General features: G+C 47.2%; 1 protein-coding gene across 1 annotated transcript; it reads left to right on the top strand.

Moving 5' to 3' along the window:
- Window positions 1–18949: 18949 nt before the first annotated feature.
- On the top strand, window positions 18950–22981 carry PFLUO_LOCUS5869 (uncharacterized protein; the record flags this gene model as incomplete). Its single annotated transcript, XM_073783357.1, has 3 exons — window positions 18950–19017; window positions 19097–22623; window positions 22725–22981. The coding sequence occupies 3 exons, from the start codon at window positions 18950–18952 to the stop codon at window positions 22979–22981; spliced, it is 3852 nt and encodes a 1283-aa protein (XP_073639920.1).
- Window positions 22982–25782: the final 2801 nt, after the last annotated feature.

Below are 25782 nucleotides of genomic sequence, written 5' to 3'. Positions count from 1 at the left end.
CCGAATTTCCGCATGTAGCAACATACCAGGATCAGAGTTATGCACTGTTATATGCTGCCCTCGGAGATAGTATTACGGTTTACTTGTGCTCATTGAGGATTTGACATACAAAAGGATAAGTACCGGCTTTACGCCGTACTTTCATTGCAATTTTAATCTGGCCAGACAAATCACCTGCTGTATCTACGTAGTGTTGGAAGCTGAACCTCTAAGGAAGATTGCAAGAAAGCAGATTTCTGTATATAGTAACTGTACAGGGTGAATCGAAATCGCCTTGACCAGTACACACTCACTCTTTCTCTTCTGGCCCCACCGCCAAGACCTTAGCGCACACCCGTCATTGACCTGGCCATGTAGTTGAGGAAGGCTGTAAAATGCACGTGGTATGATACGGTATCTCGCGAAGTAATAATACACTAGTCTCATGGGAATCCCGTCGACTTCCATAGAACCCAGAATGGATCTTTGATAGTCACAGAGAGCCGCCTAGATCTAGTTCATTGATGATCTGCCGCCCCCAGGTGTCCCCGGCTTTCCTCTTAGGATACCTGGCATATATCCCCTTTGCTAGTCATCACTCCTGGGATGTGTCTCTTTCCAAGCTTCATCCTATAAATCTCCACAAGCTGCATATCTAGCTGATCGACTTCCTCCAACCGTCACTGAGTCCTTTACGTCGACACAATCTAAAATGTGCTGTTAAGGCCTTATGGGAACCACTAGGTTTTGCTCCTTCTCTGAGGGCCCTTTCCAGCTTATTTAGATGAGAACGGCAAGCTTCACGCGTCCTTGGCCTATGACAACCAGAAAAATCGAACACCACTCCAGCCAAAATATCTAAAGACGCTCCTTTTGAGAACAGCCAGCGAAACTTTTCAAAGTCGCCTTCCTCGTATGCTTCGCAACAGAGCCGATCAATACCATCTAGAACCTCTCCAAAAGAAGCACCATGATCAATCAACCAATTTAAAAGCACTTTGTAATTGTATGAACGAGCTGCGCTCTCAACAAGGTCGCCGCACGGAACATACTTTAGTGAGGCCCCACGTTGGATCAGAATATCTAGGCCCGGAGTCGCGCCATTTTTGCGATAGGCGTATGATAAAATGTGGCCTCGCGATATGTAATGACTTCTTCTGAATTGACAATCCTCATCCTCCGTTTCCGAAGCATCGTTTTTAGGGGTCTGAATCTTTTTCAAAATAGATATAAGAGCCGAGCAGTCGAACAAATACCATGTCCGACGGCAAAGCGCACGGAAATGTAAGTAATCAGGAAGGTAAAGATTCATTGCGATCGATTCCAACATCTCCTGCGGTAGGTCACAGAGAGATGCCTTCCTCCTCTCTGTACGGTCCATGTCGAGGCGTGTATATGACATATCGTAGTAAATGACGAATTTAGGTGATTTGGTCTTGGCTCAATATCGGAGGATGGGAGGCGCTCCAGTATCACCGAATTGCTGGCTGGCTATTACTCTGGATTGTGGTGGGATCAAGCGGGCTATATGTAGCAACATCAGCAATCTGGGGGATAGATGACGTGGCGCTCGTGAAGGCGGACAGCATAGCTCTGGCAGAAATCGTATTAATCAAATACATGTTTACAGAAACAGGCTGTACAACTGCACAATAATACTGTGCCCCTGTATCTTGTCGAATGATTATTCTACGCTAAGGTCTTGGCGGTGGGGCCAGAAGAGAAAGAGTGAGTGTGTACTAGTCAAGGCGATTTCGATCCACCCTGTATGTACATATTGGAATGGCCCAATCGCTCAGGCATCATTATATAGCAGGCGTCTTCTCGTTGGCCTAACAACAATTACTCACATCAGTGCGTGTTACTGTACAGCGATACTCGAAATCTTAGCTATTTACAATGATTATAGTAGCAGTCCAATCTAATGATTCCTTGAGGGATAGAGATTGATCCCGATGTCGGAACCAGAACAAAAACTGACGCTGAGGTGTAGGCAGAGATTGTAAACAGGTAAAACTTTAATTTTATAAATGGGTGCCTGGAATACCAGCTTAACCAGGCTTGTAGCGCACAGGCGCTTCTCGAAAGCAACAAGATGCAACATCCCTCCGTCCCAGCAAGTATCTAGCAGAGTCTATATTGCAGGTTATATGGCAAAGAATCCCATAGCTCGCGACGACGCTCACGAATTGTGATGAGAGGGGGTCTCGGTATAGCTAGTCGGGCCAAAGCTTCGGGAAGGTAGTCTGCCGGGGTTTTATGAATGGCTGGCTGTGGCCGCTCGGCCTGAAAGTCGCCGTGTTAAAGCGATGTCAGGGACACCTGAAAACGACTTACTATTTCCTTTTCGGTTGGAGCCAGGACATCGGGATGCGAATTATATGTATAGATTCGACCGTTCGGCATTTCCATGATTAGCCAGCTTTTGATAGAATATAAACGCCAGAAATCATTATGGCGCCGTAGAAGATTGTTGCGACGTTTGCGAACTTGTTCTTGTTTAACGCGACTCTCAATAGCCATTTATGTATCTGGACTTATTATATTCCAGAACCAATTTATTGACTACGCTGTAAAGAATGATAAAAGAGCACAATATGAGGAACGAATGAAGCAATTCACATATAAATTTCTTTTCAAGGCTCGAGCTAAAAGTTGAATGGTACCGTTCTCAACATGCATGTTTCAATTGCTGAATTCGGACTACTTAGATAATGAAGCAGACAGCCCTGGTCAGTCTGCTGGTTTGACTATCTTCCAAGAAGGTCATTGGCTAAGGTTTAGACGCGCTTGAGTGCGTTTTGACATTTGGAAAGTTCAACTTCAACCCGCACATAGATTCAAAGTTTGGTGTTGTTGATCCACCTGTCCTTTTTTATAGTTATATGCAAATTGAATCATCCTCAAGCATTTACCAGCAATATTAGTGCTGTAGACTAAATCGAGGTTGTTGAAGTTGACGGATAGTAGTTCGACTGTGATATCCCTCAGAAATGACTGGGAACCTATACGCTCATTTTATTTCGCGAAATACAAAGTTCGATAACCCACATTTAAAACCTCGCGCTATGATAATGTCATCTTTTGAATCACCAACAGTTGTTGCAACCACTGAAGCGAACAAACTTGATGTTGATTATGTGGATCCGAGTTGTTAAAAATCTACCTAGGCCCGATGCAGTTCCTTGGTGTATTGGTGTGGGCTACTAGTATATATCCGCTACTGATAACCCCTAACAAGCAGCAGGACAACGTTGTCTCTTTCTACTGGAAGCTTGGTAAAAATGGAGACGTTTCACCACGCGCTTTTACCACAGTGATTTCACCGTGGCATATTAACACTTGATGTATTCATCCTACCAAATTCTGATCTTGCTTTTTGCAAACGTCCAAGTCACTTCTCCCCTCTTGAAGCAAGCTTCAAACTCGGAAGTTGCAAGGTGGAAGAATACCACAAGAGGAATCTCAACGCAGGGAAGCTTGTCTCAACGATTGTTCGAGTTTTTGGGCTTTCTTAATGGTGAGCATTATAACTGACAAAGAAGATAGGGACAATTCCCGGAGTACAATCCACCTTTCTAGTCTCAGAAAGTCTGACAATTCCCAGACATTTACATCTCAAAAACAATTATCGCCCTATATTACGAAGATATTCACGTTAGCAGAGGCTTTAAAATCGCATGTCGAAAGCAGCAGAGAAGCCCTCACTACTTCTACTCCCCACCTGCCGCTTCCGCTACGAGCTACAAACCAATACCTTCTAAAGAATACAGCAACAACCACTTCATCTATCAATTGGGAGGGCAATCTCGAAAGTGAACGAAAAACAATTGTAACAGATTGTAGCATCGTTTACAAACTTCAAGATAGTCAGCAATTGCAGAGTGACATCCAGACCAATGAACCTGAACGAACCACTGAATGGAGTGCAGTTGTGAGTGATGTTGGAAATGGTGACGGTATTGTCGATGTGTTGCAGCAATTCGATACTGCAAACGTTTTGTACCAAGCTGGGACAACCTCCGTTCCTTCGCGCGAATACCATGGAGATTTTTTGCCTCTGACATCAACTGTGTATTCCGAGCAACCCTTATTTCTGCAATCTGAAGTCGGCGATACTTCAAACATCGAGTCTCCGTATGATCGTCCTCCGAACACAGTATTTGTCGAAGACTGGAAACAAAATTCCGACGCTAGCACCCGTATCGAATACCAGCATCCAGAAAGCCCACAGCCATCCTTTGACACACTGTTCCAGAGCGTTGGGTACAACCATGGTTCCGGTTGGATCCATTCGTCATCTACCTCCTTTGAAAATAATTTCAACGATCAATCAGCCACGGAAGCTACTCTTGGACACACAGTTCCATCGCAGTCTTCGCCAAACTCTGAGACAGGGTTAACATCATCCCTCTCTCAAGTAGTGTTGTCATCAGGCTCCACATGTTGCTTATCCTCCGCTACCCAAACTCAGACATCAATACGTCCAATGCATGGGGACTTTACTATGGAAAATGGCAAAAAATCACAAGTCTTGTCAAAAAAAGGTGTTGGAGTGGTATTGGGAAGCGTATCCGGAGGCAGTGCAGTTTTCTTTTTACTATTCTTCTTCCACCGACGGTGTTACGGGTATTTTCAGAGGCGTCGAAGAGGCACAATTCTAGTTTCCCACGTACCAGAAAATCAACCGGTGGATTCAAACACAAACCTCTTGGCCCCAACCCCCGAATGTCGAGAAATTTCGTATTTCTCAGCCGATTCGTGAGAGATTTCGTGTGGCAGTAGATAGACACTAAATTTTAATATTGCTTCAATATTCTGACCTGGCAAGGAAGATACATTTCGTAGGTTTTGAGCATATATAATTTAGCAGTGCTAAGACGAGAAGAGGAAGCTATATCAGGCAAGATTTAGGTTTTGCGCACGAACGATACAGTAAAGTAGGACGCAGACGATCACAAACCAAGCACCGAAAAGAACGCCGCAGCTAATTCGCTGAGCCCATCTTGAGGAGCCCAGTTACGGCTTCGAAGAGGACTTCGCAAAATGGAGGTTTCTGTATGGAGATCTCCGTTTTATTCATAGAGGTACGCACAAGTGTTTTAATTCAGAGGAAGATTGCTTATATTCTATAGACAGGAAACCTCAAAGACTTATATATAGTACAGCATGTAGCTCCCAGGATTGATTTTCAATTAATCCTATTGAGTCTCTGACGTTAAGAACTGATTCTAGTACAGTATGATGTATTACAACACGGAGAGCTGGGTCCGACAAAGGAAAACAAGATTTTCAGGGGTTAAATACACTATGTGTGTTACAGTGTGAAGAAAAGAAAACAGGTATGTCTGATCTACAAAGACGAATTCCACGTCTTTCTGTTGCCAAATGAGATCGCTGTATGAGAAATTGGTTTTCGAATTCTACTGTAAGGCTGACTAGACTGTACCATCCGTGTGACATATCGATTGTGATAATGACGGGACGGGCCGCGATGCGAACCCCTGAACCGCCCGACCGCGATGAACGCGTGGATTCGCCACCGCGACTGTCGAGACCGAAACGCACCACCAGACCACCGAATAACTATGCTCGAGAGCAAGAGGTCGCCAACAAACAAAGGAAGACGCGGTCCCAACAAACGAAGAATTCCCAAATTGAACCAGAAGCCCAGCGTGACGCGGCAACTTCGGACGACTCCGCGACCGAGAGCGACAACCTCGATGTCAGCAATCTGGTGAAAGAGATCGCCAAACTCAGGAGAGAGCTCAGACACCGAGATGAGCTACACAAGGAAGAACTCCAGAAAGCCAAAGAAGAGTTTGGTGCCGCCCTCGCCGAGGTCCGACACGAGCTACAGACCCTGACAGATAGACCCCCGACACCGCAATGCCACTCCGAGGCATGTACCCAGAATAGCCACGATGAGGTTCTTCGCGAAATTCAATCCCTGCGTGAGGCAATCAGCCCTTCCACCCTCGCAAGTTCCCCGTCCTATGCAGATGTCGCCCGTACTCCTCCAACCAGTCACCCGAGCAACATACGGACTCTCTCAACGTCGAACACGACACCGACCACCTTCACCGACACGTTGTATTGCACGATCGACACCTCACAGATGGCAGACAATGAACATGAGAGGATGTCCGCAGGCCCAATCCGGGCAGCGGTTGAGACAGAGATCCGGACGATGGAAGACCATATGCACTGGCGTTGTCGCGCCGTCACCGTGGACCCGAAGAACACGAATTGGATCAGAATAGCGTGTCGCGATGAAGCCGAACACCAGCTCGTCAAGAAAGTGGCGGAAGCCAAGATGGGCGCGGGAGCGCGGGTGCTTCGGGATGAGCTTTATCCGATCAAAGTCGACAGCGTTAACAAAACCGCAGTTCTGGATGAAAAAGATGAGATCCGAGCCGGGGCGGCAGCGGCCTTTAGCGAGGAGAACGAGGCCACTGTCGCGAAGATCGCATGGCTCAGCAGGAAGGAGACTGGAAAAGCGTATGGGTCAATGGTCGTCTACCTGACCAAAGGTACTGACGCACGGAGACTTCTGGCCGAGGGGTTCTTCCACGCTGGGGGAGAGTCAGGCGTGACCAGCGCCTTCGAGCATCGACCACGACCGATGCAGTGCTACAATTGCCAGGAGATTGGCCACAAGGCCTTCCAGTGCAAAAACGTCCAGAGATGTGCAAAATGCGCCGCGGAGGGCCATCGCCACAGTAGCTGCGACCAGACGGTTCCGAAGTGCGTTCCATGCGGGGGCCCTCATGAATCGTTCAGCAGAAATTGTCGGAGACTCTACCCACCACGACATGAATAAAACCGTCCGAATCATCCAACTGAATGTGAGGAAGCAGGGAGCAGTGCATGACAGTTTAATGAACGATGAAGAGACACGGGACGCAGTGGCACTAGCGATTCAGGAACCCCAAGCGAGGAGGATTGAAGGCCGGCTCTTGACAACCCCGATGGGACATCACAAATGGACCAAGATGGTTCCTTCCACCTGGAGGGAGGGTCGATGGGCAATCCGAAGCATGCTTTGGGTCAATAGGGATGTGGAAGCGGAGCAAGTGCCAATCGGGTCGCCGGATCTGACCGCAGCGGTTATCCGCCTCCCCGAGCGTCTGATATTCATAGCATCAGTCTACGTAGAGGGAGGGGATGCCGCGGCGCTGGACGACGCATGTGGTCACCTCAGAAAAGCAATCAGTAAAGTACGGCAAGACGAGGGAACAGTGGTGGAGATCATGATCGTGGGAGACTTTAACCGCCACGATCAGCTCTGGGGAGGAGACGACGTGTCATTGACAAGACAGGGAGAGGCGGACCCAATCATCGACCTCATGAGTGAATTCGCTCTCTGCAGCTTGCTCAAACGAGGCACGAAGACATGGCACGGCGGAGGGCAGAGTGGGGACTGCGAGTCCACTAATATATGGAAAGCCGCGAAATACCTGAAGTCAGGAGACGATGGGGCATTTGGGAAGGTCCCACAGCTTCTCAGGGCGGATGGAACTATGACCGCTGATCATAAAGAGCAAGCGGAGGAACTATTGACCAAATTCTTCCCACCACTGCCGGACAGAATTGACGATGAAGAGACGAGGCCGCAGAGAGCGCCGGTGGAGATGTCTGCCATCACCATGGAAGAGGTCGAACGGCAGCTGTTGGCGACAAAATCCTGGAAAGCACCTGGTGAAGATGGCCTACCAGCGATAGTGTGGAAGATGACGTGGCCCGTGGTCAAGCACGGGGTCCTGGAGCTATTCCAAGCGTCGGTGGAAGAAGGCACGCTGCCTGAGCAGTGGAGACATGCGAAGATCATACCGCTCAAGAAACCGAACAAAGAGAACTATACCATTGCGAAGGCCTGGAGGCCGATTTCACTCCTCGCGACACTAGGCAAGGTGCTGGAATCAGTCATCGCAGAAAGAATCTCACACGCGGTGGAGACTTACGGCCTGCTTCCGGCCAGCCACTTTGGAGCCCGTAAGCGGCGGTCCGCGGAGCAAGCGCTCTTGCTCTTGCAAGAGCAAATCTATGCGGCGTGGCGTGGCCGACGGGTGTTGAGCTTGATCAGTTTCGACGTCAAAGGAGCATACAATGGGGTCTGTAAGGAACGACTAATCCAGAGGATGAAAGCGCGAGGGATTCCAAAGGCTCTGCTTCGGTGGGTCGAAGCGTTCTGCTCGGAGCGGACGGCGACCATCCAGATCAATGGGCAAGCATCTGATGCCCAAAGTCTCCCACAGGCGGGACTACCTCAGGGATCACCCCTGTCCCCGATCCTCTTCCTCTTCTTCAACGCGGACCTCGTACAGAGACGGATCGACGGCCAGGGAGGAGCGATTGCCTTCGTCGATGACTTTACCGCGTGGGTGACCGGACCGACAGCGCAGAGCAACCGGCAAGGTATTGAAGCAATTGTCAACGAAGCACTCGACTGGGAAAGAAGAAGCGGAGCGACGTTTGAAGCATAGAAAACCGCCATTATACACTTCGCCCCCAAGGCTCACAAGTCGGACTCGGAGCCATTTACCATCAAAGGAGAGACCGTTGAACTCAGAGACCCTGTCAAGGTTCTTGGCGTCGTAATGGATACGAGACTCAAGTACAAGGAACACATCGCGAGGGCAGCGGCCAAGGGCCTGGATGCAGCGATGGAGCTTCGGCGGCTTCGGGGACTATCCCCCGCAACTGCGCGGCAGCTATTCACCTCGACTGTGGCCCCGGTGGTGGACTATGCCTCCAATGTCTGGATGCACGCTTTCAAGAATAAGAACATCGGACCGATCAACAGAGTGCAAAGGGTGGGAGCGCAAGCGATTGTCGGGACATTCCTCACAGTTGCGACCAGCGTGGCGGAAGCGGAGGCTCACATTGCCAATGTGCAACCCCGGCTCTGGAGACGAGCTGTGAAAATGTGGACGGACATCAACGCGCTGCCCGAAACCAACCCGCTCCGTAGGAGTACAGCCCAGATGAAGAAATTCAGAAGATACCACCGCTCGCCATTGTACAAGGTCGCAGACGCGCTGAAAAGCATCGAGATGGAAACATTGGAAACCATCAATCCATTCACGTTGGCACCGTGGGAGGAACGGGTGCAGAGCGATGGTCATGATTTACCAGAGACACAGACCGAAGCGGGCGGAGTCATGCGGATCGCGGTCAGCAGTTCGGCGCGCAATGAGATGGTAGGATTTGGCGTGGCGATTGAGAAGCAGCCGCCTCGGTATCGAAAACCAAGGTTGAAAACCTTCTCCGTCACGCTGGGTGCAAGAACCGAGCAGAACCCATACTCTGGGGAGCTGGCAGCAATGGCACACGCACTGAAATCGCTACGAGGACTGCAACGGTGCAGAGTCACGCTGCTCACGAGCAATAAAGCTGCGGCACTTACGCTAAAGAATCCCCGTCAGCAGTCGGGCCAGGTACACATCTGCCAGATATACAAGTTGATGCAAAGACTACGGAGACACGAAAACCGAGTCCACATCCTTTGGATCCCCACCAGCGAGGATCACAAGCTGTTGGGTCTGGCTAAAGAGCAGGCTAGAGCCGCAACTGAGGAAGAAGCTATCCCACAAGCACAAGTCCCCCGAATGAAGTCGACCACCCTGAACATTGCACGATCCCAAGTCGCAGCCAGTCATTGCGTGCCGGAGAACATAGGCAGACATTCCAAACAAGTGGATGCAGCACTCCCAGGGAAACATACGCGGAAGCTGTACGATCGATTATCGTGGAAAGAAGCGAGCGTGCTAGCCCAACTCCGGACTGGCATGGCGAGACTCAATGGATACCTCTACCGAATCAACGTCGCAGAGTCAGATCAGTGTGCATGTGGACAAGCAAGAGAGACCGTGGACCACTTCCTCTTTCGATGTCAGAGGTGGACCACACACCGGACGGAAATGCTGCAATGTACCCACACTCACCGAGGCAACATATCATTTTTCCTGGGCGGAAAATCGCCTTTGGATGACCAGAACTGGAAGCCGAATTTGGAAGCAGTGCGAGCCGCGATACGGTTTGCAATCGCCACGGGCCGACTCGACGCCGCTTAACCGTGTCGACCAACACGAATTAACCCCACCCCACCCCACCCCATCCCCATCTAACCCCACCAAATACCTTGTGCCAGAGACGGTAGACGCGCTTCAATTGCCGAGGATAGGATGTTGAACACTTGAAGAAGCGCCTTCAAGAAAGTCTACTAACTAAACACTAACCCACAAGGTCCCGCTAAGATATTGACATCTGAGATGACATATACTATAAAGAATATTGTACGGGCTCCAAGGAGACATAGCATTAGCTGAGGCATGTATATTTAGACCAACGATAGTTGCCCTTTCGGTTCAGCCGCCGGGCGTTAATGAATTGTGTGTGTGTGTATAGATGGCTAGATCAGGGATAGTTGCCTTTTCGGCTTAGCCGCCGGGCGTTAATAAATTGTGTGTGTGTGTATAGATGGCAATCTCTAAGGACATGTTCTATATGGTTTATTTACTACCTAGGTTGAATCTAGGAAATTTCGAGGACGCAATAGTTGCGATATATATATTTCTAGCCCACATTGCTAAATTATAAGGTAATTTATGGTATTATTATTATCTAATTTTTGGATTCCTTTAATATTCATCTAGATTATAGAGAATATTTATCGATAGCAATATACTTATACGAGGATAACTTAAAGTGGTGGTTGTTGAGATATGAGATTGTAAAAAGGGCATTTAATATGGTGTTATGCGGTGGCCCACTCGGTGGTGTGGCCCACTCACTAGTGAAATACATTAACTAGACCAGACTATGATTACTAAGTATTCATCTACTCGCTATGTAACTATCATGCGATAAGGTGTCGCAGTGGTGTCAACCCTTCATTCCATCTAGCTCATCTCTGACAATGTCCAACAAGACGACACCACAAACTTGGTCTTAGAATAATCAAAACATTTATTTTGTCTTCTAGGCCTCTGAGACTTTCGGGGTACGTAGTGATATTCAAGCCCTTCGTCTCGAAATTAGTTGAATATTGGGCAAGAAAGTTCGGTCCGCTGTCGTCACATTAGATTTTTACGTGATTTGTGTAGCGTGCGATGGTGAGCACGTGGATGATTGTGAAAACCCTTAGCGCGTGCTGAACATATTTCCAGTTAACTTCTGAGTTCAATCTCATTTCTGTTCATAGCATACCTAGGCTTGAAGCAAAGGTTGGAGTTTCATAGCGTGAAACGGGCGATGTGGACTCCTGAATTCGGCAAGGTAGTAAGTGTCCTGGTGAAAACAATAAAAATCCGGAAGAGGGCATACTCTATCTTTGCTACCAATATCAAAGATTTCTGAGCGAATAACTAGGCCAGATACCTGAAGTCACGTCAAAGACCGTTCAGCAGAGCGTAAGCAAATTGTTCTCACCAATGTTGCAGTTAAAAGCAACAAGGTCCAAACTACAGTATGTGAAGCCATAGATCTTGTTTCTTAATTAACCTTTTCAGTCCGCCTGAAGCATTGTCGGTCATAATAGAGAGAAATATTGTCTTATGCGAGTTTACACAAATAACTAGACTTTTTGTAGCTGAGCGGACCACTGCTAATATTTATATTTCAATCCTTCGTCAGAAAGTAATAAGTTGGGTACCGTTTCATATATGGTGTAACAAATGGAAAACATGCGTATAGCCTTTAACCAAGTACATTTGCTGCACTATTGTGTGGTAAGGCTGTATATGCAGCTATGTTGATAGAAGAAGGAATGTCGAAATATGTGGGCTCGCAACATAGTCCAGATTTATCGACCCAGAAGGTTGTGCCAAAAGCATAATTGGTGGTCTATGGCTCCTTCTGAATTAGCACCACCCCGATTTTTTCCTGGTCTGTTTGACAGCGTGCTCTTTCTGGTCTTCGTGAAAAGGTGCGCTACGCCTGAAAGCTCTATGCTGAGTATGTATCTCGGTGATCAGAGCCGTGGTTTTCGTAGTACAGGTGGCATTTATGTAATGCGTACCAGCAGCGGTAGTGCAAGTGGTTAGCGCCCCGTGGTGACCTGCAGCATGACGAATTTGGTCACTCTTCATTCTGTAGGTATTGTTCGAGTCTCAATGCCGGCACAACAATAACCACCATCGCGTCTCTATGGAGAGACACAACAACTCGGGGTGGAGTACCTCAGCCTTTTCACATGTTAAAGTGGAGACAATCACAGGCCTTACTAGGCGTGGCTCAAAGTTCACTGTTCAGGAAGCCTGCAAATTCACAGTGGAACACATATCATGTATTTACACAGTAGTGGTAGCCTGCATATCGTTTCGATAGATTGAATTCTAAACCACAACCCACTAGGCTGGGCACGGACTCGTATTTCAGTTTAGTTGGGAAAATCAACTTCGACGAGGGGTTAGGAAATGACATCAACCAACCAACCAACCAACTATTGTAATGCGTCTAGTAGGGTTACCTGCCACTGTCTGGTCGATGGGACCAAAGAAATGGCATGCCCTAAGGGACAGCCCTAGAAATGGTTTCCTTGAAATAACTCCATCAGCTCGGCTGCCTTTCTCTGTAAGCCAAAAAGGGATTCGTTTGCCCCATATTGCATGGTGTCGATTGGAATCGCTGAACAAGACATCGCTCGTCCTTTCATTTTTTTTGGCGGAGTGCGGCTAGGGTTTCTAGTTGCTGTACTACTTTTTCTGTTTTCGATATAATAAGCTCCATACTAGGACACGCTGTATTCTTTTGACCCGATACAGTAGAGTCCCTACAGAATAGCACAGCGATACACGAAGTTGGACTTCTATACGTAGGGGTGAAACTGTGCCAAGCCTCATTCTCGTTCGCTATGATCTAAACACTACTACTTCGGCGCTTCCTGACTATCTGTGTTTACATACCCTACGTCCTACCATCATTAGTATGACACCGTTGCCCTGAATAAGCCTTTTACTGTACCTTTTCCTGTGCTAGGCGTGGTGTCCGTCACTGTTTTTTTATCTGACATAATTGTTCCTGAATTTCGATGCCTGTACCAACTAGCTCTTTGAACCTCGTTTCCTCTCTCTCCTATTCATCGCTTCGGGGGCAGTAGTGTACGCCATCAAGTAATATAAATTATCCTAGAGAGAATCGTATCATGGATAGTGTGTTTCAAGGCAAGAGTGCTCAAGGCCAATCCTATTAAGAGAGCGGAAGCGGGACTATGCACTTGCTGCCGACATAGCAACCGTAATCAAGCACGTAGTAGAAAGATTCACATTGTTGGTTTACGAAAGACACACTGCCGAGACCACTGGTGATACCACTGCCTTGGGTTGGATTTACCCAAGCCACCTGTTGCCCATTCTCGGTGCCGCATATAAAAAGCTTAAGCGTAGCTAAATCTGTGCGTGTCCCATTTATAGAGAAGCCTAGAGATCGATCAGTATCTTTTTAGTCCATAACTGGTTGCTTATATGTACGTTAGCACTCACTTGAACAGTCGTCCCCATCGAGTATGGCGAACAGCTCTGAGTAGCCAGTGCGGCCAAAATTCCTATTAAACCATATCCTGCATACATCTCATTATTGAAGACAACTAATGTGCTACTACTGTAATGGACAATAAACTTGATTTAATAGATAATTAAATACAAAAGAAAAAGAGTATGTAATCTCCTCTCCAAATCCATTGTAATGCGACTGCGCTTCCCAATTTAATTTCGTCCAATTCCGCGGAGCTTTCAACCTCCCTACTTGTCTGGCAGCAGTCAGCTATATTGCGTTGGACGGGCACATTTACACCCCGACATCCCTGGCCCTCTCAACATGATTTGTCCGATCATTGAATCTTTTGAGCTGAAGGCAAGCGATGCGATAGATCTCACAGTCTGTATTTGCACTGATTTTCTTCCCGGTGCCTGTGAGCCTCTTGTATTCTGACCGGCTTAGCCAACGTGGTGACAACCAGTAAAACTCCTCTTTCCACTTCACTAAAACGGTGGTGAATGGGAATTGATATTTTGATATCTTGGTTTTATTTTCGGGGTTTAGTTCTTCAGCTAGAACGAGAAGGTCCTGTATCTGAGGTATTTCACCTTCAGGGTGCCATGCAACTGCTATCATTTGGTCGACTTTTCTTCGCAAACTTGGGATGCTTTCACTATACTGCTCAAGCATTCTGTGAAGGGCGTTTCTGTGAAGTTTTACCACGTTTGCAGATTGCCTGACCGCCAGAACTGATTCCCAAATGATTATGGCACTACTCCGTGGACCATATGAGTTGAGGTACCGCGTTCTATTTCCTTTGGCGGCTTCCATATGGGTTTTGCCTGGGCCAAGGCGTTGAGAATAACTGTTTACAGCCTCGGAATCGTCATTGGATTCAAAATCATCATATCGAGAAGGCGTGTCTAGTTCACCATCTGGATAATTACGGGGAGCATTAGATTTCGAATCCGAAAATAAGTAGTCGGTTGTTTTTCCATTTCGAGAGGTCATTTTCATCTCGTCCGAGCTGGGACACTTTTCTGGATCCCACTTGAACTGTCTCCCTCTTGGGTTCTCCTGCGTTGTGAACGAGCGGTGCGCACTTTTGACATCAATGTTTCTTAGCTGCTCAGCGGCTTGAGAGGAGTCAAGGCCCTTGGCAGTGTTCCTGACATCGTCCACGTGATCTTGGTGTCTTTCTCTCCCTTCTACGCTTAGGGTGGTTAGTGTGTAGCTCTGTCTTTATACATGTTTTTGACTGACCTTGCTGCTATGACATAAGGGCAACGGCATTTTTTTCGGTTTCACCATGGCATTCACTTAGCGTCTGTTGCTGTTGGGTATTATTGGCAACTATTTCCTTCGATAGCCCAACGTAGTTCGGGTCTGCACCACAATCCACCAATATTCCGAGGAACTCCTTTCTATTATTGAATGAATGCCTCAGAGCCCGGTTCAATTGCCTCTGGTTGGTAGAGGAAGCCAAACGCCGAAGGTAGCTGCTTTTGGACTGAGAATCGCCAATCATGATATATTCCAGCACCGAAAGTGTGAAATTGTCGACAAGAGTAGTATCAGCGCCCTGTTTCAATAAGCAGTTTACTACTTCATCCCATCCGTAATAACAAGCATTCATGAGCGGGGTGCATCCAACTCGATCTCTTTGATCGATATCTGCTCCGAGGCTGAGGAGAATATCTACTATATATTTGTTGCGCACTTTTTGATCTGCTTGTACGGCATATTCAAGGGCGGAACTTCTGACTTCATCTTGTCGATTGACATAATCCAGCCTGTCATGTTCCGGCAGGTCGCAAAGTATGACCTGAATTTCCCGGATCACATCGGAGGCACCGTGAAGCACGGAGAGATGTAGAGCTGTCATAAGTAGTTTGTCTATGTCAAATAGCCTTTGGGGGTTATATCGCAAAAATTGGCAAGCCACTTTCCCGAGCCGAGAACTGATACAGGTGTGGAGAATCGGTGACTCGTAACGGCTGGACTCTCTGACGATCTCACGTAGCCGGATTCGAGACCAATTCTCCCTCTCAAAGAGTTCCACGAATACTTGAAGACCTTGCAGTGGGGATCCTACTCTTTTTTCCAATAAATTGATTACGCCTCTAAAAAAGTCCCAGCGGCAACATGAGAATGTAACGACATCCTTAGTGGGCAGATAGTCAAATATGTGATAAATCAATTCGTTTGGCAGGAGGAGTATGTGCATCGGAGACTGGGAGCACTTGCGGGAGGAGTGATATTGCACAGACGTCGACGCATTTTCTGACCTCTTCTTCTCGAATTCGAGCCGCGTCGGTGAGAATTTCTCCTTTAATACAACAGACGCAGATTTATAAGTTGTCATCAAGACCGACGTAGTAGACCGATCAAGTCGTAGGATTATGTGAAATATAGGGAACTAAGAGCTAAAAAACATATATTAGAATTACGAGGGAAATACCGTGTATTCAACTGGCATTGATTACACAAGACCTCTGAATCCACGGTGTTATTATTCAGAGGAAGATTGCTTGTATTCTGTAGACTGGAAACTTGAGGGTTTATATACAGCATGCAACCCCCAGTTGATTTCCAATCAACCCTAGTAATTTCGTGGAGGCGAGGAATCGATTCCGGTGAAATACGATATATCACAACACATTGAAATGACCCACGCTTCATGGATGTTAAGAACGAATTTGAGTGGATTTGTAGGCATAAGCAATTTATCGCTGTTAAAACCGATCGGACCGGGCGTTCAAGAATCCAGAGACTACTGTATGCACGTGGAATTCATATCAATAAAATGCTGCAGGACACCTAGCACGTATTTTTCGGTGGGGAGAGGGGCCGGATGGACAAGAATAGTGCTTATTCCTGCCTCCCTTCTTATTTGGATCCAGTTGGATTTCTGAACTTTGAAGTTATTTCTCTCGCATTCAACTTCTTGGGAACGAAAGATAAGATAGTGACCATTGAGAAACACCACGAGGGGGCATCAGGTTGATCACTGTCTCATACGGGGCAGCAGGCTAATTTTGCGTAATCGAAAGTGTATTTCTTGAGGCTCTCAGAAAAACATGTAACTCCTGACTATTACTCTTGATGCGTCTAAAAATATACGTTTTCCGACAGCCTCATTTTGGGTCTCTCACACAAATGGAAATGGTTTGACCTGAAGGCAGTCGTGGATTTGCGGCGTCATGTCTTCGAAAGTCTGGCGAAATCATACCCCAGAGAGAAAAAATCGAGTTACCGAACCCTTGCGGCCAGCCCTAGATACACTCAAACAGCTACACCACGAAGACCCAATACTGGCAGCCTAGGCTGTGCGACTTGTGAGGATATACCGACGACTGTGGGAGTCTTGCAAGCTGTAGCACCGCAAAAGTCAGTGGCTCCAAGACATTATCGTATCGACTAATAGTAAAAAATGGGCCATTGTTATAACGAACCATTATCGGCAACCCCGCTCCGTCTCTCACCTATTAGTAAAAATCTCCTTCGCTCCTATTAACACCTATAAACAATTTCCGTCTTCCGCTTCCTCTCCTCCTAATTAATCTTCTAACCTTTCAAAATATCGTATGCCCCTTCTTAACTTTACCCCTCTATTTATTAGCTTTATGAGTAGTTATTTCAAATCTATATCTTACTCAATCTTTCTTTTAGATTAGTAATGTCTATCTAATAGCCTACGAAAGTCTCTATACTAGACTCGCTCTAGTGAGTTATCCGTCACTAGGCTGCTAAGCGAGTAGCCTCGCTTAACGATGCATACGATGTAAGAATTAAAAAGGTGGTTAGGGAGCTGTGACATATTGGAATTCTGTGAGGGCATTCAGAACTGATATCACGTGACGTCATATATTGCTCACGTGCAATTACCCCGCTCTTGTTTTATAAGCGCACCAGAACTATGGTTTGAGCTAATTCTGTTAAGAATCAGTGTGTCCAAAATCCCCACTGAATCGTACCCGTTTCTGTGCCTTTTCGGCTCTGTATCGCTTCAACAATTAGGAACATCATTCTTCACCTGACCAACAGGTGACTATCCTGACAAGTAGTTCTTTACAGGAGCTCGTTGTCAGAAGTAGTTCTCAATACCCCTGGGTTGGTTGTTTTACGGATTCGGGCAATAGAAACTCGCGGGAAGCCTTTGGGTGCGACTCTGTATATTTCCAAGACTGATCGCTGGCCCCTGGAACCCAGGTGTCAGCGAGGTATTTATTTACAGGCCATTTACCCCGCCCATCTATGCGTTCATGCATATGATCAGTGTGCAGCGGTGTGGCAGTATATGCCTTAACAATCAGGCACGCAAGCGCAGTATAACGTCGCAGTACAGTTGTCCTCACACTCGTTTAGTATAGCTATACTAATACGGAAGAGCTCTTCTATATCTATTAGGAGAGCTAACTATCCAAGTACGCGAACTAGGCAATAAGCAAACTAAGGATCTATAAGATCATATCTAAAGGTGTACGATATCGACTAGTCACGAATAGCTATATCATGGTTCTAGAGCCATTAAGTGTAGTTAATATACAGCAATATTCGAAATTGGCTTCCATGTTTTACACACAGAAACTGTCAACCCCTTGGGCCAAGGCCACGGCTAAACCTCTCTAGGACTGGTGCAGGTAACCTGCATATCATCCCTGTCCGTCAGAATGGAAATGTAAAATATCTGACAAGACCAATACGAGCTGAACATCTGATTATGCGTCTCGCCAATACACTTCCTGGAACGTGTACTACCTGCCCGAGTCTTGAATTTGTTGAAACTTACACTACTTCGACCCCACCATCAGATGAACACCCACGGCGTAGAATGACCCCAAATCTGCCCTCTGCTACTCATAAGCGATTTGATCTTGAGCAGATCGCTGAGGCGGCTGGTTGCAGCCCGCATTCTGCTACCACCATCCGCAGCAACCTGCGGCATTTCGGCGATACCAGAGCTTCTCCCATTCGAGCCGACAGACCGCGCGCTATCACATAATCAATGTGAAAGTCTCTCTGTGAACACCTGTTGGAATAGCCGGATCTCTACCTCAATGGGATGGAACTTTTTCCCTGTAAGAGGAATTTGGAACATGTGTAACAACCTCTAGGATTATGAGAGCGTTGATCTCTAAGAAATAGTCAAAGAAGGCTTCTCGACAGAAAGCGAGGGAACGGAACGCCGATTTACAAGATTGCTACCTACATAGCCTGACTGAGTTTCAGTCATATAGCATTAGATGCGCTTGCCGGTGATACATTCGCCATTTCGGTTGCTAAAATGCGCGTATTTACTATCAATTTCAATTTAGATGCCGGGAAGTCACAGCAGAATTTCAGATCATGTGATATTAATGCCGATGTCTTGATTGGTGGAATGTCGGGCCGCCAAGGATAGTGCCTCGCTTCAGATGCTTATATCCCACCTCACTCCAGTTTCATTTCCACTACGACATTTGCTTTTCTCACACAAGGCTCGTTGGCCATGGCTGCAATCATAGGCGTCGGTGCGCAGTCGCATTATAGACTGGCACAAGAGCGAGAATTTTACAAGTATGATTTTGCCCCCGGTTACGTTCAAGAAATGGCAGTGATAAATGAACTTGGCTAACTATACCTCGGTCGCTAATAGATACATTCCGCGCGAGCATTCCACATCGCGCTATGCCCCCTTCGACCGTGCCAGTGGTGATGACTTCACTCCACAGCCGTCTCAAGACTCTGCCTTGACTTCGTACGCCCAGCTAGGAGCGATTCGGCTAGGCACGGAGCGAGCCTTTATCTCTTTGTTTGACCGCACCCATCAACACGTGTTGGCAGAAGCCACTCCGACGTTGAGTCTCATCGGTGGCCACTTCGCAAATGGACCTGAGCGACTAGGGCTGGGATGCTGCGTATTCCCAAAAGAGAGGGGCATTTGTCACCTTGTCGAGTCAACGTCGCCTAGTGGATATAGCGTGGATGGTGCAGTTGTCAATGATAAAACCTTGATTATTTTGGACGTGTCCCAAGATAAGCGTTTCAGGACTACCGAATTGCAGGCTGCGCTATCCGGAGTGCGTTTCTATATGGCGGTCCCTATTATAAGCCCACGGGGGTTCAAAATTGGTGCCTTGAGTGTGATGGACAGCAAGCCGAGGTCATCCGGTCCCGATCAACACTCTCTTCAGTTCATGCAGGACATGGCGGCGACCGTGATGGAACACTTAGTAATGATGGAAACGACACGCAGAAGCCACCGAGCCGAACGTATGATCGTTGGACTGGGCAGTTTTATAGAAGGCAAGAGCACACTTCGTGATTCATGGCACGAGGCCCACGCACAGCATCTTGCATCAGAGAGATCCGGAGAGTCTTCGGAGGGTCAGTTGAACATTGAGCAACAGATCCTGCAAGAGCTTGCGAAGGAAACTGGCCAGAAAAGTCTCGCCATCAGAGAACCATCTGGGATGGCTAATAATGATCCGGCTAAGGATGCTTCGACCTCGAGGCATCAATCAACGAGCTCCGACCATAGAGTAAAGCACAGCCAAGAAGCTAACCATAGCCAACAACCTGGAATCGAGGTCTCCCAAGAAGACAACTCTGTGCGAGCCGTACTTGCAGGTGGTGGCTTACAAGATGACACCCTTCCAGCAAGTATCAGAAACATATTTTCGCGCGCAGCAAACCTACTCAGGGAGTCAATTGGAGCGGAGGGAGTCATGTTTCTTGATGCAAACAGTCAGCGCTTTGGAAGCCTTGTCGACCAAACTAAGCGCAAGGTGTCTGGCTTCGGTTCCAATGATCACATGTCAAGCAGTGACGAGAGCACTGGCTCAGAAACATCGTCCCGGCACCATGACTCTGACTCTGAACACGATTCCGATCCCGACAATCCAGGTGTGTCTCAATGTTTAGGATTTTCAAGCTCAAGGGTGTCGAGTATCAATGACGAGGCAAGAGCTGGTGATGCAATTTTGGTACCGGAACCACTATTTACCTCGCTGATTCATCGATACCCGCGCGGAAAGATTTTCACTTACAACGCTGCGGGATCGGTTTCTGAGGACAGTGACCGTCGTTTGCAGAGGTCATCGGAGTCCGAAAAGGGTGGAACCTCTCATGCCAAGGAGGATCGCCCGTCTAGCAAGCGGAGACGCAATCCAGCCTTCAAGCAGCATGCTGATGATCTGATCAAAATCTTTGCTAATGCAAGAAACATTCTCGTTTTGCCTATCTGGGACTCGGACCGAAGCAGATGGTTTGCTGGAACGCTTATCTGGACGAATGAGCCGGATCGTATCTTCACATTGGAGAATGAACTCGTCTACACCTCTGCTTTCCTAAACAGTATCATGGCTGAAATTCGCCGAGTTGACGTGGAGGTTGCGGAGAAGGCGAAAACCAATTTGATCAGCAGCATCACGCACGAACTGCGGAATCCTCTTCACGGGATCCTGGGTACAGCCGATATTCTGAGTGACACAGCCATGAATGCCCTACAACATGGTATGGTCCATACGGTCGAGTCATGTGGTCGCACTCTGCTAGATACCATCAATAGTCTGCTTGACCTTACATTCATTGATCAATACAGGAAAGGCAATACCTCTCAAATCGGAAGGCGCAGGAAGAAGAATCCAGGCCTGTCGCGAAGTTTGCCTCTTGGGGCGAAATCATCAATTTCGCAGGTTGAGCTGGATGCGGTCCTTGAGGAAGTCACCGAGTGTGTATTCGCCGGGTATTGCTTCTACAATAACCCACAGGCGCCTCCCCCAGCCCTGACGGAGTCTTCATCGCGGTCAGCTGGAGAAACAAGCAAGGCGGATCCTGTTAGTCCTCGAGCCAATCAGGTCACGGTCATATTTGATATTGAGTCAGACACGGAGTGGGATTTTTCCACCCACGCTGGGGCCTGGAGACGAATTCTCATGAATATCTTTGGTAATGCACTCAAGTATACACACTCAGGGTACATCTACATTGGATTGAAATCATCTCAAAGCTCCACTGGACCCTCACGGAAGTCCTCTAACAAGCAAAGAGATGGCTTTGACGTTACTATTACCGTAAAGGATACCGGCAAGGGCATTGGACCGACGTTTTTGCAGAACGACCTTTTCAGCCCGTTCAAACAAGAGGATCCTCTGGCATCCGGCAGCGGGCTAGGATTGAGTATCGTTCGTCAGGCCGTCGCATTGCTCGGTGGCTCAATTGAAATTGAGTCTACCAAGGGATTGGGCACTCAAATCTCAATTCAAACACCACTTATCAAGTCAACCACAAGATCAGATGCTTCTTCATCGAACTCGGTCCTTTCGTTAAGAAAATACACTGAAGGAAAGACAGTTGGGATCTTAGGGTTTGGACAGTCCCTCCGTTCCCAACGCGATACGGCTTTGTACTCGTCATTAGAGCGAATGTGTTGTGACTGGTTTGGTCTAGAGGTGACTAATCTATCGCCCTTGAAAGGGAAACATGCACCCTTTGACTATTACTTGGCTGTCCAGACGGAGTTGGATTGTGAGGACACAGGGGGAAGAAATCTCTTCGGTCTCGCTTACCACTTCGATATCGGAGATGCTTGCACCTCACCCGTCATCGTCATCTGCCAATCGCCGGAAGAAGCTCACCGCATGTTTGTTGCTTCCAAAAGCCGGGGCCAAACGGAATTCTTTGAATTTGTGAGCCAGCCTTGTGGGCCTCGAAAATTAGCTCGAGCAATAAACATGTGCATAAAACGACAGCGTGATCGAGAGAGTGGACGACGCGCCAGTGACGAGCCGACTCGTTGGGTAGAGGTACCCCAATCTTCCCATTTACCGGTGGACATCGAAGCCAGTGATCCACCTGAAGATAGAATGAAGATCAGCAAGCGACCAACTGCAGACACCATGGGCATAGAGGAAGATAGAAGTCTACAGCCTCAAAATCCAGATCGTCCTGGAGCGGATCAAGAGCATGCCCTTTGGCCAACATCAAATTCCAAGCATGTGCAAGATATACCAGAGATTCAAGCCCCGTCGGCCTTATTAGTGGATGATAATGATGTTAATCTCCAGCTACTTTGTGCCTATGTTCAGAAAGAAGGCTTTAAATACCAGTCAGCCAGGGACGGAGCGCAAGCAGTTGAGACATACAGAGCTCATCCGGGGTTATTTCAAATCGTCATCATTGGTATGTTTCTACATCATCCCAGATTCCCAATTCTTCTCTTTTACGCTAGCCACGCTTCCTCCCCTCTCTTTCTAGTGAACCTGCGATACTGATCATATAAGATATCTCAATGCCCGTCATGAATGGCTTTGAAGCATCACGAGAAATTCGCCGTTTAGAGAGAGAGCACCGTGCTGGAATGTCCGAATCAGATCAAAAAGCACTTCCTCCAACAATCATAGCTGCTTTGACTGGCCTTGATAGTGCTGGTGCCCAAAAGGAGGCTTTTGGTTCTGGCATTAACACTTTCCTCGTCAAGCCTGTCAAGCGACAAGAGCTGCAGGCTATTCTGCAACGTCGGTTTACCCAGATACTATAGTACAGTGTGTATGCATGTATGTACGTATGTGTTTATTTACCTGACTCCTTGCAAATAAAAGTTGAAACCCTGGATTGAGGTACTGGAGACATTATATTGACTATTAAATCACTTCTGTTTGACACAGCTCTTACAGTATATTATTAGATCAGAGTGATAAGTACACCCCGACATGTAGAAATAGCAGGAGACAAAGTCACAATGGCAATTAATGATACATATAACATGCACCGATCCAACCCTATAGCAATCAAGAATATTCTGATTGATCACTAACCTTTTGAGAAGCCAGTTCTTCGAGGAAAAGAGTGTATTTCAATGAGGATCTTGAGGTCAAAAGGGAGGAAATGAAGGGAAAGAGTGTCTCCTAAATACAACTAGGGAGTCAACGGATCCAAGAGAGGGCCGTGTCCCTTCCCGGCTAGAGCCCTCGCCCTCACAACCCCCAATAACTACGCCAGCATGTCTAAAATGACCTAAAGTACTCTGCTTTCTAGACCCAACAATTTCAATAAACCACTCGAGGAAAGCCTGAAATCTTTGTCCCGGGTCTTCTTCATATCGCACCCAGTTCCGTCTGATGAATGCTTTCCCAGAAGGATCTCCTCGATGGGATTCAAGTCACGTGAGCAAGGTAGCAGATACACCAGCTCTACTCCTGCATCGGTGCAAATTTTCTTTATTAAATCAGAACAACTAAAAGATTTGTTGTCCATAACGAGAACTGACTTTGGCTCAGGCCACCCTCCACAATGCCTAAGAAGCTGATCAACGAAGTCCCCGAATGTTGCAGCATCGGTGGGGTAAGAAGTAGTTTTTACTAGAAGCTAACGGAATCTATAAGGTAGCGTCCTATTAGCATAAGGTAAGGGATCCCGTACAAAAGCCAAAACTCATTATGACGGCGTAATAGATTGTTGCGGCGCTTTTAGAGTTGCTTTCATTTGGAAAATGACGGTGATAATTGAATTCAAGCCTCAGATCTAGCCTGAACCCGCGGTCTCGTGCCGACGTAATAGTAGCCTCGACCGTCGTTTCTGGCAGAATCAGAGGGTTGTGTATTCGGAGCCTATTTCTTTTGAGTTGACGAAGTGCACAAGGGCATTTTTTTTGGATCGAACACCGAGGCATGTCGCTTCGCTCATTGATTGGCTTTACGACACGCGCCCCAAAGTTCTTTTTGACGGACTCTCTCTCAGTCTGACCTGAAGCCATGAAGCAAACATCATCTACCCATCCCTTGGTTGTCACCCCGTGGCCGCAATACTCAATTAAGTCGGCATTGTAGAGTAGGTAGAGGATAGGCGAAGTTAGCGAGCCCTGTGTGATGCCGGTTGGTGTTAAGATCTTGTCGGATAGCCCTTCTGGCATCCGGATTTTGGTGCTGCTGTATGATAAGAAGGCTTTTACCCATGGGCCAAAGTGGCATAGCCGTCGTTTGTGAAGATTGTGGATCAACTGCTCATGAAACACATTGTCTGTTATATGCGCCGGATACGTCGAGCACAAGTAGCGAGACTGCCAGATGAATATTCATGAAGTAGCTCGTATCTAACAAACTCATTAAATATCAGATTGCAAGAGCCAATTGGCAAGAGCCCTTGGTTTGTATGGCAGTTCTTGAATTCTTTTTTTTCGAATAAAAGGGTAACTTGCGCGCCCGTACTACGTAACATGTTCCGTACCATACGTCAAGAACCGTTCAAAACAAGGATGTTCAGCAGCCTAGCCGAATATGGCCTAGGCGATTTAACCATCGTCTTGGCGGTGGGGCTTAAGATAGTTTCTCTGTGTAAAACATGGAAGCCAATTTCGAATATTGCTGCTGTAGGGGATGCGACCGACACTAAGGGACTTAAGAACGTAGTAGAATAATCAAATTGGCATATAGCTCTCTAGCCCGTTAGTGAGTAGTCCTTTAGGTCTACTATACCTATCGCGATAAGGTCTTTTCTAATACTAGATGTTTTTAAGACCTAAAACTCATCCTAGAGGAACACAGCCGTCTCATTCAGGTAGACTAAGCATTTCATATAGATTGACTACAAGGCGCTTCTATCATCAGTGGTATAGTACGACAAACGTATAACTATTGCTTGACGTCCCATTGCAGAAAATAAATTAGAGAGCTCGCGTTGCTGCGACAAAGACTCGGCTAACTGTCCAATTGTTTAAGGTTGAATATGCCTAGGAAGGAGTGGGTGGGGGAGTGGATCATGAATTGCACTCTTTTGCATTAGAATACTACATTCCACACACCAGACGAATAATGCTCTCTTATCCTATCTACATCTTTCTAGCTACGACAAATTATGCCTGATGAATCAGTAACTGCTGTCCGTTGATCATGCCTAGGCCATGGCAATTTCAGCTAGGTTGACGTGATAATCAGCTCCGGAAAGTTGATTACGCTGAACCGGACGGTGCCAATGACCCACTGATGTTACGTCAACCTGATCGCGCACAGCACCAGAGAGTGCATGGCGAGTCGCCCAAAGAGTACAGAAAGCCGATTGTATCTGTATGCTGTTAGAGACTGTCGGAAAAGTATGTCTCAACTGATTACCTCCAGAGATAATAGCCAACAATGAAATACCACGCCAAAAACGGCAATTGAAAACATAAGAGCCGATACTCCAATTTGCTGGTACGCTAAGCGTTTAAGCAGTGACTTGGACCGATAACCGGTTGGCACCTGTCGAGACAGCCATATGCACAAAATTGCTAAGCAGAGGTAGTCCAAGCATAGCAAACAAGCTACACCGAATCGTAAAGGGGGGCAAAGGTAAGTTCCCACAAGT

Source organism: Penicillium psychrofluorescens (assembly GCF_964197705.1).
Source record: "Penicillium psychrofluorescens genome assembly, chromosome: 4".
NCBI classification, from domain to species: Eukaryota; Fungi; Ascomycota; class Eurotiomycetes; order Eurotiales; family Aspergillaceae; genus Penicillium; species Penicillium psychrofluorescens.
Note: the sequence above shows the minus strand (reverse complement) of the source record. Positions and strands in the feature narration are given on the sequence as shown.